Here is a 19,701-nt window from a genome sequence, read left to right on the forward strand (position 1 = left end):
GACACAAAGAGAACAGTAGGGGCCCCAGGATTGAGCCTTGTGGCACTCCACTCCACTGCACTGCACAGTTCTGGCAGGGCTTGACTCCACTCTCGTGATACCTGGTGGGTTTTTTTTTTGCTCTGACGAGAGTGTCGTCACTGGAAGAGTCACGATCGCGGCGGGTTTTAAACACGCTCTGCAAATGAAGCGTGAGATGACGTTGACGTTGCCTGCGTTTGCGTTTTCTTTCAGAAGCAGAGCGTGCGACGGCGCAGCATGACGGACACTGTGCTGAGCAGCAGCTCAGATCGCTGGATGTCCAACGACAGGCAGAGGAACATGCAGCATTCTGGGTAAGTGTGACAAGGCTTTTTTCTGTTGTTGTTGTTGTCGTTGTTATTATTATAACTTTAACGCTAAACTAAACTGTCTCCGTCTTTGTTTTTTTTTACTGCACTTTTATGACGTTCCGTCTTTGACACCAGTGAGAAAGAACAGTAAGTGATCACCTTATTATTGTCTGTGTTTGTGCTGAGTCACTGTTTAAGACTGCTGCGTCATGTGTTGATGCTGTGAATACACATTCACTGTAGAGGTTGACATATATGAATTTTTCTAATTTTTCTTATATTTAGACGATTTTCTGATTAAGAATATAACAAATCTTCAGTAACCAGTTATTGAATGTGTAGTGCGAGTATATATTTTTGTGTTTTCAACAAAACTAATGTATAAACTTGGAATTAAATACATGAAACATGTCATAATATAACAGAAAATAACATTTTATGTATATAAAGTTACATTTTAGCGGCAAAATTTTGTTTTCTGACAACATAAATTCATAATTTTTAAGAAATTCTTACAAATTTAAAGGTGCATTATGTAATAAATCTAAACCAACTGGCCATAAAATCCTCCTAATATGAGACTCAGGAATAATGTTCATATAACAAACTGAACTCACCAACAACAACAATACATGTTTTGGCGCCACCTACCGCCGTCTACCAATCATTGCAGTCAGTAGAGTCTCAGCTAACGAGCAACCACGGGTTGCCAGTTACGTCAGAAAACGAAACCTAAAAGACCTCGGTATTTTGAATTTGAATGTAGTAACAGTTTTTGGCCACATTCTTACATATGGCACCTTTAAATATATAATAAATACAGATTAATTCGTCTACTTCCACTTACATATATGTTATTCTCTACCATGAAAAACTAACAACAGCGTTTTTTTCTCCACTGCTGCTCCAACAAAACTACAGTTTTAGTCCATATGAAGCATCCTTTAAAACCCATCACAGGACACTTTAGTTCTCACGATAACACAAATTTGACGTTTCCAGGGGCAACTGGACCACACAGCCCGGTCCAGGTCCTGGTCCTGGTTCTGGTTCTGGTTCCGGTCCAGACCTGACAGACGAGGAGAAAGAGATTATAAACAGTGTGATCGCCCGTGCTGAGAAGATGGAGGCCATGGAGCAGGAGAGGATCGGGTAAGAGTTGGTACAACGGAAACACCTTTATTTGAAACGTGGTGAAGTTGAAAGTAAAAAAAAAATTTTTTTGTGAAATTTTGGTTCGCAGGCGTTTGATAAACCGTCTGGACGACATGAAGAAGACGGTGTGTGGAGACGGAGTTTCCCGCTGTCTGCTGTGTGGAGAGCAGCTCAACTCCCACGGCGTCACTGGTGTGGTGTGTGAGGACTGCAAAAAGGTAAGAACTCTGGATGTGATCCATGATTTCACTAATGCTTCACACCTGGAGTCACAAACTGCTATAAGCAATGACTCTAAGAAGAATTGGGATGTTTGATGATTTATTGGAGACTTTTTAGTGTGATTTTTCACTGTTTCTTGTCAGTATAGATCATTTTTACCCCCCAAAAAAGTACATTTTTGCATTTTTTCTCATTTAAACATAATTTGTTTACCGTTTGTCTGCATTGTCGAGATTATTTTATGAAAAATCAATGTATTTCAAGATAATTTTTGCTCTATTTTTATCCATTAATAATATTATTTTATCATAAAAAAACATTTTATGTGCTTTATTTTCTTCTCTGTTTTTATTATTTAACGAGACACAATGTTCCAAAAATGTGTTTCTGAATTAAATATAATAATAATACTAATAATAAGACACTTTTGCAAAAGCTTTCATTTAAAAACACAAATTATACACAACTAACTAATGCTGTAGTGAGATAAATGTAGATGTTTGGCCTAATATTCTTCTCTTTTTTGAGCCAAACATGGATAAACAGCATAAAAAGCCAAGGAATTATGTTTTATTTGTATTATATTGTATTATATAGATAACTAGATAAAAAAATATCGAGCTAGCTAGCTATGTATCACGCTAACTATCAAGCTAAGTAGTTAGCTCAGTATACTTAGCGAGGTCTATCTATCTAAAAGCTTGCTAGCTTTGCTAGTGCTGCTAACAACAGAGACTACATGTGCTACAGCATGCAATTTTTTACATTTGTAAATAGTGCCGTCACACGTTAACGCGTCAATGGCGTTTAACGGCATTAACGCAATACGCGTTTCGCACTTTTTCATGACGTCATGTTTACGTGACTCTGGACTCTGGCTAACGAAGCTAACTGGTAAACGGTGCCTGGATTCCGTTCTCGCGGCACGTAAAACATGACGTCATGCGTGTCTTTTTCCCGGTCAGTCGTCATGGAAACGCGCCGTGCGTTAACGCGCATTAACGCGTAACAATAATTGATTCTTGCGTTAATAACGTCTCCTCTCGTCTTTGTGCAGAGCATGTGCAGTAAGTGCGGCACACAGTGCGGCAGTCGCCCTCGCGCCGTGTGGCTCTGCAAGATCTGCCGGGAACAGCGAGAGGTGAGGACGTCGCCCAAACAAAAAAACCTTAAATGGGGTTTGTTTATTGGACACTTTATGGATGGAAGTCTTTCCCCCCTCAGGTGTGGAAGAGGTCCGGCGCCTGGTTCTTTAAAGGTTTCCCGAAGCATTTCTTGCCGTCACCAATGCCATTAACTAAAAAAGAGGCGGGAGCCAAGGAGGCGGCGGCGGCGGCGGCGTCTCGCGAGAAACCGGCTGCTGCGGCGGCCAGAGGAGACGCGACTCAACCTGCAGGTACGTTCAAGCAAAATGACTTTATCTCTTATTAATGTGGGGACAAATTCTGACAACACAGTAATATGAGCAGCATCAGTGACCCAATGAGTTACAGAATGTTGACAATTGTTGATGATGGTAATCTCTAATGATCCAGAACCAGAATTATTCACTTTTAAAGGTGCATTATGTAATAAATGATAAAATCCTCCTAATATGTCACAGAGACTCAGGAATAATGTTCATATAACAAACTGAACTCACCAACAACAACAGTACAGACAAAATATTTGCATTAAAAAATATATTTTTTGCAGACTGCAAATCATGTTTATGTTTTGAAATCATGTTTTGGCATCATGTGGCGCCACCTACCGCCGTCTACCAATCATTGCAGTCATTAGAGTCTCAGCTGCCGAGCAACCACGGGTTGCCAGTTACGTCAGAAAACGAAACCAGCACTAAAGCTTTATCTGTCTGTCTGTCAAGCTATGTATCAAGCTAACTAGCTATGTACTGTATCTAGGTAAGTAGTTCGCAAAATATAGTTAGTCTACTGTAGCTCTATCTAACAATCTATTGAGCTAGCGAGCTTGAGCTAACTATCTAGTTAAGTTGTTAACTAATATAGATGACTAGATACAAATATCAAGCTTGCTAGCTATGTATCGAGCTAACTATCAAGCTAAGTAGTTAGGTCAGTATAATTAACTAGGTCTCATCTCCACTGTAGACTGTCATTTTCCTTCTTGTCTAGTTGATACGTTTTTGAGAAGGGTACTGGGGCTTTTTACTTTACTGTAATGCTCGTTCCCCCCCCCGTCTTTGACTGATTCTGGAGACAACCTGTGTGTGTTGAGGTGCTACAAGTTGTGTTGTTGGGTGGTTGGCAGTAGGTGGCGCAACAGACCACAGCACCAAACTAAAGCATTCACACAGTTTGCAGGCAAAATGTCAAAATGGTGAATAAACCGGCTGTACCGAGTGCGGATGAGGAGCTCAATTAAGCTGTCGGAAAGGTTGCGTGCTGGGACGCGGCAAGAGCCTGCAGTCCCAGTGCAGTGATCGTGGTTCTGGCACGATCACAGAAACCTGTGCAACGCTTATCCACAACGTGTAGACGGGAGCTGTAGCAGACAGGCAGGGGGCGATATCACGCCACCAGCTGCATATGTAAAGTATTGGGCTGCCACAGCTCGTTGTAATGTATGTAGGTCAACGTCTTAGCGGGAAACGGGAAAAGCTGCAACATCAAAAGTCTGCAGAGGAAAGAGAGAGCGAGAGTCTCACAGGTTCCACTGCAGCAGGAGTGGTTCTCTGATTATGCGAGTGCGTCTCCCTCGGGGAACCGGGTCACGTGGACCGCGTCGAAAAAAAAACCAGGAACCTCGAACCAATTCATCGAGCGTCAAAATAGATTAATTCAGTCGGCGTTTATTGATAGTAAATGCTTGCCGGTCTGTGTAACCTTAGCGTTTGTCAGTTTGTACAACCTGATATTGCATTCGATATTTTCCTCTTTATCGTTCCCTTGAGGACATTTTTTGTCAGACTCGGTGTCGCTACATTATTCATGTAGGAATCATCGTGAAATCACAAAACCACAAGACAAGAAATGCAAGAAGGACATCATCGCCGTAAGACACGGAAAGAAGTGAAGGATAATTGCACCCAGGGCCGGCCCAAGCCTCCATGGGGCCGTAAGCAAAATGGGATTTTGGGGCCCAATAATAATGATTATTGATCATTCACACACCTACTGTACTAAAGGTATTCTACTTATTCTACTCTGTCACGAATACGCTTGTAAAACTAAATGTGAGAACTTTTTGGCGTTTGGCACCAGATTTGCAAACTTGCAGAAAAATCGTTCATTTAATATTGGGCAAAATCAGCAACTCCCCCTACTGGCGACACAGAGAATCAATACATAAAAACAAACGGTTTATAACGAAAATGTTAAGATATTACGGTCTGAAAATCTAAAAATGTGCACAATCTTTGTATTCAAAATACACTCCTGTAATACAAAGATTTGACTTTTATATGTAAAAAACACAGCATTAAATAAAATAAACAAACAAATACTTAAAGGTGCCATGTGTAAGAATGTGGCCAAAAGCGGTTACTACATTCAAATAATGAAAAAAGAGGTCTTTTAGGTTTGGTTTTCTGACGTAACTGGCAACCCGTGGTTGCTCGGCAGCTGAGACTCTACTGACTGCAATGATTGGTAGACGGCAGTAGGTGTTGCTTTAGATTTATTACATAATGCACCTTTAATATTTGGCTAAATCAGTTTAAAAAAAACCTTTAAAACCTTTGGTAAGAAATTCTAAATAAACTACTATAAACTATTTATTTTTTTTAGTTAATTGTTCTTGGGGGCCCTCTAGTGGTCACGGGGCCCTAAGCAGCGGCTTAGTTCGCTCATGCCCTGATTGCACCACTCCCTTTATATAAGATTTGCAATCAAAATCATACATATTGGCTTTTCTGGTTGAGTTATTGTTTGTGTGGGATATTCATTAAAAGGACATGAAACAAACTGATACTTGAATCATTTTCCAGAATCCTAAAATAGTGTTTGGCTAAAGTTTGTCCATGACAGAAGTTTGTTAAGCGATTAACTGAATCCTTTGTTGATGTGCTGTCAGTCGTGAACTCCTTGTGCTGTTTTGGGGCTGGAAGTCTTTGTTCTTGCATCGTCTCAAATTTGGCTTTTCATAGCGCTCAAATTCCCTGACGTGTAGGTCGCCGCAGTCTGGCAGAATCTGTATATTGTTGTTGTTGTTGTTGTAATTTTGTCCTTCAACTTTTCTTCTGTCTCATTTCATGACTCAGGGATACTCTCAAACTTTAGATTCAAAAGTCATAATATGAGGACACGTGTGAGCCTGTGTGTTGACTGTATTGTTGGTTATTCGTAGGCCCAGAGCCTCATGGCCGTGCTGGTTACCCACCTGTGGCTCCGAAACCGCCAGCCGCGCCGATGGCGACCGGCGGAGCTGGCCCTCTAGAGGCGGGACAGGGAAGTCAAGTGGTGATGAAGAAGATGGTTCCTGTTCAGAGCTCCAGGCCTCAGTCTGCTGCGTCGGTCGCCATGGCCCAGCAGGGTGAGAGGAAGTTTGGCTTGTTTCTTAAAGACAGAACACACAACCAGTTGTGTTATTTAAAACTTAAACTTTGGACGAATCAGTTTGTCTGAGTTGCTGAGGAGGAAGGTGAAGTTGTTGAAAAGCTGTTTTGCAGACATCCCTGCACCGCTGAGTATGAAAATGCTGACTCATGCTAGCACAAACACTGCAAGTTAGCTTCAAAGTAGTGGTTTTGTCTGCTGTTAGCAGCACTAGCATTAGCCACAGTGTAAAACCAGCACTAAAGCTTTATCTGTCTATCGAGGTATGTATCAAGCTAACTAGCTATGTACTGTATCTAGGTAAGTAGTTAGCAAAATATAGTAAGTCTACTGTAGCTCTATCTCACAATCTATTGAGCTAGCTAGCTTGAGCTAACTATCTAGTTAAAGGTGCATTATGTAATAAATCATAAAATCCTCCTAATATGTCACAGAGACTCAGGAATAATGTTCATATAACAAACTGAACTCACCAACAACAACAGTACAGAGAAAATATTTGCATTAAAAAAAAATATATGTTTATGTTTTGAAATCATGTTTTGGCATGTGGCGCCACCTACCGCCGTCTACCAATCATTGCAGTCAGTAGAGTCTCAGCTGCCGAGCAACCACGGGTTGCCAGTTACGTCAGAAAACGAAACCTAAAAGACCTCGGTATTTTGAATTTGAATGTAGTAACCGTTTTTGGCCACATTCTTACATATGGCACCTTTAAGTTGTTAACTAATATAGATGACTAGATACAAATATCAAGCTAGCTAGCTATGTATCGAGCTAACTATCAAGCTAAGTAGTTAGGTCAGTATAATTAACTAGGTCTATCTATCTTTTTGCTAGCAAGCTTTGCTAGTGCTGCTAACAGCAAACACTACATGTGCTACCGCATGCCATTATTTTATTTGTAAATAAACTATTTTATATTAATTAAAGTTTAATTAATTAATGAATTAATTAAATCTCTGTTTGTTTTTTTTAAACTTAAGTTAGGATTCTCATCAAATTTGCATCATTAGCAAAATATTAAAATCAACATCCTCTTCACATTAATTTTTGGTTTTTGAATTCATGATCACTCGGTGGATAAGGGAGTACATGTTTATATGTGATTCCTCTGTGAAGTTTGATTTTGATTTAAATTCAAGTGATGAATATTTACATTGATCAACGTGAGAAAATACCGTGTATCATGATCACAAGTCCAGTGACACATGACTTGACCGTGGTTGCAGGTTCAATGGCGGCAGACGGAGGTGCGTTCTCCTCTGGCGCCGAGCAGAGAGCGCCACCTGTGGTGAGGGAGGAGAGGAGGCAGCCCGCCTCCTACGGCTCCGTCCCGGCCCGACAGCAGCCTCCTCCAGCCGATGACGAGGAGGAGGCCAACGACTACGACTCGGATGAAGCCAGTGAGTGAACCATCTGTTTATTCTGCTCGTGATCCAGTTTAATTGTAACTCGTTTAGCCTTAGACATTAATCACGTTTTGTTTCGATAATTGCAGGAAAAGTTGCACCAGATGGGGCATTTATTATGTAAATAAAAATAAAATAATGTGGGTGTAATGTCTGCACAGTATCGGGCGTTGGTGCTCTTAATTTGGCAGCATTCATGATCCCCCCCCCCCCCACCGCCGAGTCATTCTCTGCTGACGCTAGATTTGGCCTTTTAGCCGACCGCTAATACATCATATCGATAAAATAACCAATAGCCCGAGCAAACGGCGAGTATTGTTCCTGCAGCTTTTGGTGAAGCGGGTGGAAAATGACAGATGATAAGCACCGTATGTTGTCGAAGCGTGGAAATCAATATGCAAGGGAGTCAGCGGAAGGGAAAGTGTATCAGGATGTGAATCGCTTAATCGATGACGAAACAGAAGCTGCAGTGCAGTCCAGGAAGCATGAGACGTCTTCCCTTTTTCTCTTTCACACGGTTTTTGTTCCGAACCACTGAAGTATTTTACTCACTTATCGATTTAAACGGTAAAAAGAGGCATTTTGTGTTGTGGGAAATAATAAATAAGGCTTGTTTCTTTAGATGCAGCCATGGCCTAAAAATCTAAGTATTGTCATCATCTCTGATTCACTAAAGTCTATGACTTGCCTTTGTTTTGATCCCTTAAGTCTTGAGCTTGACTTGGTCTCTGTCCATAAAAGTCTTGGTCTTGTCTTGGTCTAGATCTCTAAAAGTATTGGTTTTGTGTCAAACTCAATCCCTAGAAGTCTTTGTTGTTTCTTAAAGTCTGGATCTTGATTCACAAACGTCTAAAGTCTTGGTCTTATCATGTCATTGAGTCAGCCTTGAATTAGTCTCAATTCCTTCCAGTCTTGCCTTGACCTGATCTCTGTCCATAAGTCTTGGTCTAGATCCCTAAAAGTCTTGTTTTTTCACTTAGACTTGGTCCCAAAAAGTATTTGTCTTTGTCTCGATCTTGACTCAGCTTCGGTCCAGTTTGTTTTTTTATTGGTCTTGGTTCCTTAAGGTCATGGTCTTGTCTTGGTGTTGACGTAGTCTCGATCTCTGAAGGTCTTGGTTCCTTAAAGTCTTGGTCTTGTCTTGGTCTTGACGTAATCTCGATCTGTAAAGGTCTTGGTTCCTTAAATTCATGGTCTTGGTTTTTCACTTAGACTTAGTCCCAAAAAGTCTTTGTCTTGATCTTGACTCAGCTTCGGTCCAGTTTAGTCTTTGTTTTGTATTGGTATTGGTTCCTTAAAGTCTTGGTCTTGTCTTGGTGTTGACGTCTCGATCTCTAAAGGTCTTGGTTCCTTAAATTCATGGTCTGGTCTTGGTCTTGACATAGTCTCGATCTCTTGAATGAATGAATGAATGAATGAATCGTTTATTTCGGGCATGACAAGTAATCAACATCTGCATACATCATCATTTATATTCATACACATGACCGAAAGGGACAGCGGGAGAAGCAAAGCTTATCTAGTCCCGCCCCCAAAGCGGTGAAAGTCTTGGTCCTGTCTTGGTCTTGACGTAGACTCGATCTCTAAAGGTCTTGGTTCCTTAAAGTCTTGGTCTTGACGTAGTCTCGATCTCTCAAGGACTTGGTTCCTTGAAGTCTTGGTCTTGTCTTGGCCTTGATGTAGTCTCGATCTCTGAAGGTCTTGGTTCCTTAAAGTCTTGGTCTTGTCTTGGTCTTGACTCAGCTTCGGTCCAGTTTAGTCTGTGTTTTGTATTGGTCTTGGTTCCTTAAAGTCTTGGTCTCGACGTAGTCTTGATCTCTGAAGGTCTTGGTTCCTTAAAGTCTTGGTCTTGACATAGTCTCGATCTTTGAAGGTCTTGGTCATAAATCAGTCTTAATGCCCAAAGGTCTGCGTCTTTTCTTTGTGTCAATCCCTGAATATTTTGGTCTTGATCCTGACTCAGTCTCAATTGTTTTGGACTTGATTTTAAAAATCGCACGAGTTCCTGTATCGCGATGCTACAAAATGTCCAGCGGCAAGTACGTCCAGTTCTGAGCGTCGTCCACAGCAGTTGGGCGTTGTTGTCACCAGTCTAGAGAGTTTGTCTAGTTTCTTAGTTTCTTTAGGTCCTTTCACGAGTCCTTCACTGACGATGAGCTTCCATCTGGACACTTTGTCATGAGGCCCAGCTCGGTGGAGAGCTGCAGTGATGGATCATCTCCACACAGGATCTCTGGAGCTCGTCCAAAGAGCCTGAAGAGCCATTTCTAAAATGTCATTTCTGCCCTTGTAATTGTGGGGAATGAGCGTAAATTGGGGGGATTGTTTTTATTTTGTCACATTGCTGTGAAAAAAATTGCTTTTTTCTTAAATGGACTGTCTGGGTTTTTTTATATATAGCCCATAAACCAGTTTTAATTATAAGAATAGTGCCATGCCATTTTCATGTTCCGCGCCCGCAGCATCAAACAGCCTGTATTCTCTCTCCGGGGCATTGGCTGTTAATTTATTTTATTGAGATCTGGGAACACGGAGCGGCACAAAATAATATGAGGTGCTGCAGCGCTTTGAGGATATAGATTCCCTCACGTCCTGGATCCAGTCCCCCGTGTTGGTGAAGGGGTGAAACGTGGCAAAAAATAGCAGCGCAGAAGAGACGAGGATTGGCTGCTGACTGAATCCAGGAGCTCAGTTTCGCTGTCACGTCGTCACTTTTTCTGCTGAATCTCCGTCCAGAAAAGTTAACGATTACATAAAAAATCTTGACTTTTGATGATTTTGTCCCCAACAGCTTTTGCGAGGCAGTGAAACGGCTCCAGCAGTGTGGGCAGCACTTTTCTTCTTAATTTGCTGAAAGTCTTCCTTTGAGAGTTGTTTATTTAATTTGTTTTCTACCGCACGCCCTCGTCGTTGCTTTATCACGAGATAGTGGCTACAGACCGTTTTTTTTCTTGTGAGACCAATATTTCCCCCACTGCTACATTTAAATATATACACTAATTCTTATGATATACAGTACGTGTTCGGATATACTGTATTTTGGGAACACAATTCTCTCTGTCTGATTATTTACTTTAGATTCCACTGTCTTTCACTCTTTTCCTGAGCCATGAAAATGATCTGATTAACAGCTTCACGACCCCCCATGGAGTTCTGGCACCCCCTGGTGGTGGTGGGGGTGGGGGGGAATCAGGCCTCATTAGTGGAAATGCACAACATTAATTAATTATAATTCAATTCAGTTCATTTAGTTCTGCGCCGATTCATAACATACAGCATTTTTTCGTCGCACAAAACAAGTCGATTAATTATATTCTAAGTCCAGATTAATGTGACGTAATGACACTTCATGACCACAAGGTTGCACATAAACTAAGAATAACCCTTTAAGGTACTACTCAACCATTTGGTCGACCACATTTTAAGTCACTATATGTCATTGAAAAATGCATCATTCATTTCTGAATGTTGTACTTTATGAATTATGGAAACCAGGTTTATTATGAACAGACGTCTCAACCGTTTGGTAGAGTCCTGTATCTGAAATACTGTAGGGTCTAATTAAAAAAATAAAAAATAAATTGATTGTCGTTATTGTTATCATAGGTAAATAAAATAAAATAAATAAAAAATGCAAAAAAATTTATTTGAGAGTTGAGAAAGCGGGTTTACGTCATTTCTGGTACGTGAAGGCCACCGTAGTTCGCCAACACCTTTGGGAAAAGGTTTGTCATGAGAGGAGTTTGTCGTGACCTAATCTGTACCGGCAACAGAAAACCTCGCCCCGAGTCCTGACCCGAGCCAGGTTTGCAATGTGCAGACTGACCATTAGATGTCACTAATTCTTACCCACAGGACCTGCGTTCAAAACCGGATGCGGTGCGAATTTTTGTGCGCCGTAGATGTGAATTTCTCATCGAATTATGCGAATAGTGTGACACCGCGTCAACCGCTCCAGTGCTTGAGTTGAAAATCTTCAACTTTGGCAAATAATTCTCGTTGACGCGACGACCAATCGGCGCCGAGGTAGCACGAAAACACAGCGAAACCGCCGCACGAGCATTAAAGGTGCATTATGAAATAAACCGTAAAATCCTCCTAATATGTCACAGAGACTTAGGAATAATGTTCATATAACAAACTGAACTCACCAACAACAACAGTACAGACAAAATATTTTCATTATTTGCAGACTGCAAATCATGTTTATGTTTTGAAATCATGTTTTGGAGCATGTGGCGCCACCTACCGCCGTCTACCAATCATTGCAGTCAGTAGAGTCTCGGCTGCCGAGCAACCACGGGTTGCCAGTTACGTCAGAAAAACGAAACCTAAAAGACCTCTGTGTTTTGAATTTGAATGTAGTAACCGTTTTTGGCCACATTCTTACATACGGCACCTTTAAGTCTCTTTAAAGTCTTGATTAAAAGAGCATTTGTCTCATGACGTCACCTTTGTCCATCCATTTAAATGTGTTAATTAATTATTCATGAGCTTCTTTCTTTCTTTCTTTCTTTCTTTCTTTTCAGCCACACTTGGCTCTCTGGAGTTCAGTCTTCACTACGACCAGGAGAGCAACAGCCTCCAGTGTAGCATCGTCAAAGCAAAGGTACCGACCTCACTCTGTCTCACACAAAGGAACGATCACAGTCAAGTGGATTGTGTTAAAAACGCTCCTGAATGGCTCTTTAGCTTAATTGCTCTCCACTGCTGCTGCTGCTGCTGCTGCTGCTGCTGATGATGATGATGATGATGATGATGAGGTGATGGACGCTGTGTTTCTCCTCAGGGTCTGAAGCCCATGGACTCAAACGGACTGGCAGATCCTTACATCAAGCTTCATCTGCTGCCGGGGGCCAGTAAGGTGAGGAGGGCGCGCCTCTCCTACGCCGAGCTCTTAACCCCTGATGAAAGATTTATCACCTTTTTAAATATCCTGCTAACCAAACGCAGGAAGGGTGGTCATTTTAGACGCTGAGACGAGGGCTGTGTGCAAGCTCAACGCTGACACCTTGTGGTTGAAATCAACAAATGTCACAAAATGTCCAAAAATCAGGATGAGGGCTCGGAAATAGACACAGGGGGGGATTTAAAAATCTCACCATACGCTTTTGGAGATTTTGCAGAATTTTTTTTATCTAGAATCTATGAAATATGACAGGAAACTGCTCATTGTCCTAAATCTTCTAACTTCAACATCAGTGTCCCAGAGACCAGATATAAACCATTTCATTGATATAAATGGGGCTGATATTTGCTAATTTCTTAATAATCTGAATTTGGAGGATTTTCATTTATTCATCTGCCAATAATTACAAATGACGCATTTTTTTGTTTTCAGAAACTTGATAAATGTTGCCAAGTCACTAAAACTTAGTTGCTTTATGCAAAATAGAGATAGCTTTTTTTCGTGTTTCGGATGTTTAGCACTTTTTTTTAGTATCTCTTATCATATTTCTTATATTTTATCAGATGGAGGAGGGGGGAAACGGAGAATCTCACAGAGAAACGATCGACATTGACTTCGCTGATACCTAAAAATCGGCAAAAATCGATAACTTCTGTGGTCGTGGCTTTGTCAAGACACGATGACTTTTTAGGGACTGAGATGAAATCAAGACCAACATGGAGATGAGTCCATATTTTTGCCTTGGTCTTATTGTGACGCTGTTGTCTTGATCTTGGTAAAAGTCAACTCTTGGGGCCAATTCCAATTCCTATCTTAACCCTCGAGCTCAACCCTTAATCTTAACTGACCCTCAAAACCAAGTGTTGAGGGTTATTTTGTCACTTAGAAATGGGACACCCCTTAAATGCAGATACGTCTTCAGACTGTAGGGGGCAGAATAACGCGGAAAGCTGCGTCCAGTCTGTCAACTCCAAAAAAGAAGAAGAAGAAGAAGAAGACATTTACGTCATCCGTACTTGTGGCTTGTCCGCACCGGCCGGCTATTGACAAAAGATCGTAAAATAAAAAAATAAATGTTACGCAACAATGACGTCAGTAATCCATAATATGGGCCTAAACTAAGATCATTTTTATATCTCTATTAACAAAGAAAATACTTCATTTGTAGCGTACTCGTTTCGCTGCTTTCGACGCCATCTTTGTTCTGTCAAAACACGCAATGCATTCTGGGTAGCCCTTGCTCCCAAGGCTGGTCGTGGAAAATCTCAATATTGAGGGTGATACAGCCCTTAAACTTGGCCTCAACTTAATTTTTCTGAGAATCGGGACAGAACTTGGACTAGAGGGAGAACATTTTTGAGACTGAGGGTTAAGCAAGGAATTGGAATTCACCCTTTACTTGTTGGTTTGGTCTTGACTTCTCTGTAGCTCTTGCTTCCCTCCACCGCGGATTGAGCTAACGTCAGTTTTTTTGACGTTTTGAAATTTGACGTTGACCGAGTCAACCCTAATTTGTTCGGATCAGTCGCTTCCCTTTGATCACGAGCGGCACCGTGTGATTAACCAAAAAAAAAAAAAAAATGCACGAATGTCACGAGATCTCGAGCACTGAGCATCATTTTTTCCCTCCGAGACATATTTTAATTTCCCTTGTCTCGATCTAACCCCTTTCTCAGTCCAACAAGCTGCGCACAAAGACTCTGAGAAACACCCGTAACCCCGTGTGGAATGAGACGCTCACCTACCACGGCCTGACAGATGAGGACATGCAGCGTAAGACCCTCAGGTGGATGCTTTACATCAGACACTCAGTCAACGTTCATGTCTCTACCATCACTTGACTTGTTTTAAAGGTATAATCCCGTCGTGTGATCAAAGATTTGATATTTGATTCCCCCCCCTCTCTCTCTCTCTCTCTCTCTCAGACTCTCTGTCTGTGATGAAGACAAGTTTGGGCACAATGAGTTTATCGGTGAAACCCGAGTGGCTCTGAAGAAGCTGAAGATGAACCAGAAGAAGAACTTCAACGTGTGTCTGGAGAGAGTCGTCCCCGTGAGTTCAACTCGGTCACGACTCAAACAACATTATGTCCTTGTTTCTGTGTGTGTTTTTGTTTTGATTGACGGCCTGAAATCTCACCTCCTCAGACAAAGAGAACTGCAACAGCTGGAGGAGCCCGAGGCATCGCTCTCTACGAAGATGAGGTCACTGCTTTACTCCCAGACATGTCTAAGCGTGGCAGATTCCTGCAGAGTTATAAAAGTCTTATCAAGAATGCAGCTGACATATTTTATGGATATGTCAAACAATGAATGAAAGACAGCACCCTATTGACACAGTAATGTTTGCCATTTTAAGATAACTGGTATCAGCAGATTAGTATTTAATTCATCACTTGTTTTGATTAGATTTTAATATAATTGATATGAGGCTTGAAAGATACATATCTACCTATATCTGTAAATTTAGCTTTAATAGTGTCAAACTCAGAAATATTCATTCAAATCAAACTTTTGCATTTAGCTCAAAATACTACACAACCCCCAGCTTGTTTCTCCTTGTTGTCAATGGTTTGTTGTTTTTTGACACAGCAAAATTAGCAACTCTTGCTATGTCGTTAGCATTGACAAACACTGCTATGCTAACCTCCCATAGCCGCCCCTAGCATCTGTAGAGCCATATTGTTTTTTTTTTTGTCGGATAAAGTCAACCCAACATTGGTGGGTACGGCAAAATTAGCAACTCTTGCTATGTCGTTAGCCATGACAGACACTGCTATGCTAACCTCCGATAGCCGCCCCTAGCATCTGTAGAGCCATATTGGGGTTTTTTTTGTCGGATAAAGTCAACCCAACATTGGTGGATACCGCAAAATTAGCAACTCTTGCTATGTCCTTAGCCATGACAAACACTGCTATGCTAACCTCCGATAGCCGACCCTAGCATCTGTAGAGCCATATTGTTGTTTTTTTTGTCGGATAAAGTCAACCCAACATTGGTGGATACGGCAAAATTAGCAACTCTTGCTATGTCGTTAGCCATGACAGACACTGCTCTGCTAACCCCCGATATCCACCCCTAGCATCTTGTCAGACACACCTAGAGTTGAGCGTTCATGTGACATGAATGTGTGAGTCTAACATTAAAAGTATAGAGCCATTTTTTACCTTTTTTGTTGGATAAAGTCGACATTGGTGGACACAGCAAAATTAGCAACTCTTGCTATGTCCTTAGCCATGACAGACACTGCTATGCTAACCTCCGATAGCCGACCCTAGCATCTGTAGAGCCATATTGTTGTTTTTTTTGTCGGATAAATTCAACCCAACATTAGTGGATATGGCAAAATTAGCAACTCTTGCTATGTCGTTAGCCATGACAGACACTGCTCTGCTAACCCCCGATAGCCGACCCTTAGCATCTTGTCAGACACACCTAGAGTTGAGCGTTCATGTGACATGAATGTGTGAGTCTACCATTAAAAGTATAGAGCCATTTTGTACCCTTTTTTGTTGGATAAAGTCGACATTGGTGGACACAGCAACATTAGCAACTCTTGCTATGTCGTTAGCATTGACAAACACTGCTATGCTAACCTCCGATAGCCGCCCCTAGCATCTGTAGAGCCATATTGTTGTTTTTTTGTCGGATGAAGTCAACCCAACATTGGTGGATACGGCAAAATTAGCAACTCTTGCTATGTCGTTAGCCATGACAAACACTGCTCTGCTAACCTCTGCGTTAACGGCTGTTAGAAGTGGGAACCCATTGGTATTGTAAAATCGTTAGCTAACTTTGAAAATAATTTTTTTTGATTTCTGTTTGTTTAAAATTAGCTTGTTATTAAAAACATTTTTTACGCCTCTGCTTTGTCGCAGTCAGCGAAAGACGGCGGAGAGGTGGAAGAGCGAGGTCGGATTCTGATCTCCCTCATGTACAGCACCCAGCAGAACCGCCTCCTCGTCGGCGTCGTCCGCTGCGTTCACCTGGCTGCCATGGATGCTAACGGCTACTCTGACCCATACGTTAAAATGTACGTAAAAAAAAATAGGCTAGCGAAGTTCATCCGGAGGAATTTCGTGAACTGATTAAATGGAATAATATATGTGTTATATGTATTTAAAAATCACAGATGTCTGAAACCTGACATGGGGAAGAAGGCCAAGTGCAAAACGCAAATCAAGAAGAGGACTTTGAACCCGGAGTTTAACGAGGTTTGTGTCCGGAGTGCAGGCTAATCGGATCTTTTGTGGCAAAACATTAGCAACCTAGCGTTGCTAAGTGTTGTTAAGAGTGGGTACTGAAAATATTTATTTATATTTTCTTTGTCTTAATGAAATTTCAGGAATTCGGCTACGAAATCAAACACAGCGAACTGGCCAAGAAGTCTTTAGACATCTCCGTGTGGGATTACGATATCGGCAAATCCAACGACTACATCGGTAAGCGCTCGGTCCTAGCTCTCAGAGGCGCAGTTTGTGAACAGGCAGGGCAGGCAACTGCTTGGGGCCCCGAGCTGTAGGGGGCCCCCCCGACACTCGGAGCCTGAGGCCCTGTTTTTACTGAAATGTGCAGTGAGCAGCCGCCTCCCCGTCCCCCTTAAACAACAATGACATCTCAGTAGGAAACCTCCCTAAAGGGGCCCCACCCTAATAATACTAATACAGTGTAATGCATATATTTTTTACTCAGTTTATATATGTTTTTTCAGTTATTTACAGTATTTTATTGCTCTACATATATATATTGTTTTATAATGTGGGTTCTTTACATTGTAATGTATTTTTTACTAAGTTTATATAGTTTTTTAAAAGCTATTTACAGTATTTTATTGTTCTTTACATGTATCTTTCCCGCATACTTTTCATTCATTTCGAAAAAAAAAATATTATTTTGAAATCATACGTTTTTCGTTGGCGTCAGATTATTTGTAACATAATGGTGATGAACACTGGTTGGAAGGAAGGGCCCCCTGGGAATGTTTGCTTAGGGCCCCTACAGACTCTAGAATCGCCTCTGCTTTTTCCCCGTCACGCCTCACTGTTGTGTTTGTTCCCGCCACAGGAGGCTGTCAGCTGGGCATCACCGCCAAAGGCGAGCGGCTGAAGCACTGGTACGAGTGTTTGAAGAACAAGGACAAGAAGATCGAGCGCTGGCACACGCTGGTCAACGAGAATCACGTCGCCAGCGATTAACCGCGACTCGTCGACTCCCTCGACAGCATGAGCTAAAAAAAACAACAAAAAAAACCACCCTTTTCTTCACTTCATCTCCTTAAAAAGCACTTTTTTCTTCTTCATTCTGTTGTGTTTGATCCGTCCTTCCCTCTAATGTACTCTACTCTACTCGTCTCCTCTCTTCTTATTAACAATTTCCCTTCCTGTGCTGATACTAAATCTGCCTCGGGGACAAAGCACCCGCTTAAATGAATTAGAGATTTCATTAATGAGAGGAAGACATTCGTCATTGAACAGCTGCACACGGAGCATCGTGCATCGTCTTATCACTATCCTGCTTTCCATGAAAATGTATATTGCAAACAAAAGAAAATGTGCACTTATGGCTACATTCAGGTGACCAGACTGAAGTGACTATTATATTTGGTTTTGGGACACAGAATCCTGATCGTCAATTCCCGATTTTTTTTTTTAAATCGCTTCAGAATTAAGCATGTGTATCGAGAAATGCTACGAAATTCAATACTGGTCAATACCAAAGTGTCTCTGAGCATCCAGACAAACAATAACACTATGATTGATGTTTATGTTGATTCTAATCATCAATCATCGAATCAGAAAATGCTAACAACGCTCGTGATGATGACGCCGCCAATGACGCTGCGATATTGCACGTTTACGCCAGCGCTAGTGAGTTTGGGCTCCCTTCGCTTAACGTTTGCTTAAACCAAGGGATTTGTATCACGTGCGCGACAAACGTAGTCGCAAGTCAACGAGCGACGACTGCGACGCAGTGAACCCGAGGCCGCGCAGTCTAATCTGACTGTTTTCAAAGCTAACAAATAGCAACGCAAAGAAAACAACGAGCAGAGCTAGCGACAAGCGAAGTTTACAAACAGCTTAGCTAACGTTTCTACCGCCGCTAACAACCAGCCTCCCGACAACGATCGCGGACACTAAACATAGTGACGTACGTGATCTGCGACATAATCTGCGATGTAATCTGTAATCTGATTGGAAGAATGTGGCTGGAAATCTGAACGTAGCCTTTGTGTGTTTCCATCCGCTGCTGTTAAAAAAAAAAAGATAAACGTGAAGGTCTTTGCACACCGGATACGTCGTGCAAAAGCCTTGATGGCGCGAAATAAAACGCTACGGTAGTGATTTTCGCTTCTTGAGCAATTACGGTCCGACGTTTTTTTCCGTTTCGCAATCTCAAAAGTCTATTTCGCGTTTGTGGCATTTTTTACCGACATCTTTCCCACCTCTGTAAAGCGCGAAAAACCTTTAAGTGGCATTTCAAGATTTGCCGCTTTTCAGAAATTCACGTAAAAAACGAAATACCGATAGACGCGGCGCTACACGTGACTTGATACGCTAACGCGCACACCAAAACTTGACGGACGTTTTAATTGCACTGGCGCAGAGCAGGAAAATGCTAGCTGGAATTTTGCCCCGACTGTCGGGGGGGGGGGGGGGGGGCGTGTATGATTTACGATGATTTTTCCACGTGACGTGAGTTCGCACTTCAAAACTGTGCGAGCGACAGATCGACCCGCGCGCACAGCTGCACCTTACAGTGTCTCGACTGTGTCCGCCGTCCTCAACACGGTGTATATTTCCGCGAAGAAATGTTTACATACTTATTAACACGTTGCTCAGGTTAGCATAGACGTCTGACGATGACGCACACGCGCGCGTTAGCGGACCGCGAGCTTTTCCGACGAATCTCTCTCGTCAGTTGCTGTCGATTTTGTGATTTAGACGAGTTATAGCACATCCTAGGGTCAGTTGACGATTAGGAGTTTCTTCTTTCGTGTGGCTGTGGATTAATAAGCTGTGACTCTTTACGTTACGTGATTACGCGCGTGATTAGAGAAACTGAACAAGACGATTTTTCGATTTTTTTTTTTTCTCAGCTGTGATTCATGAAGGCAGGAAAAAAAAAAAAATCCTGCTACCCTCGACTCTCCTTAA

General features: G+C 41.9%; 1 protein-coding gene across 1 annotated transcript; it reads left to right on the forward strand.

Moving 5' to 3' along the window:
• Positions 1–258: 258 nt before the first annotated feature.
• Positions 259–17,742, forward strand: LOC310939950 (rabphilin-3A-like; the record flags this gene model as incomplete). The annotated part of the gene is made up of 16 exons (XM_083904833.1): positions 259–335; positions 1,335–1,484; positions 1,576–1,705; positions 2,767–2,850; positions 2,934–3,105; positions 6,018–6,203; positions 7,459–7,632; positions 12,168–12,247; positions 12,428–12,502; positions 14,224–14,333; positions 14,473–14,599; positions 14,695–14,751; positions 16,426–16,580; positions 16,680–16,761; positions 16,893–16,989; positions 17,612–17,742. 16 exons carry the CDS (start codon positions 259–261, stop codon positions 17,740–17,742), a joined length of 1,887 nt encoding a protein of 628 aa, XP_083760959.1.
• Positions 17,743–19,701: the final 1,959 nt, after the last annotated feature.

This window comes from Microchirus variegatus (assembly GCF_963457635.1).
Source record: "Microchirus variegatus genome assembly, chromosome: 18".
Lineage (NCBI taxonomy): Eukaryota > Metazoa > Chordata > Actinopteri > Pleuronectiformes > Soleidae > Microchirus > Microchirus variegatus.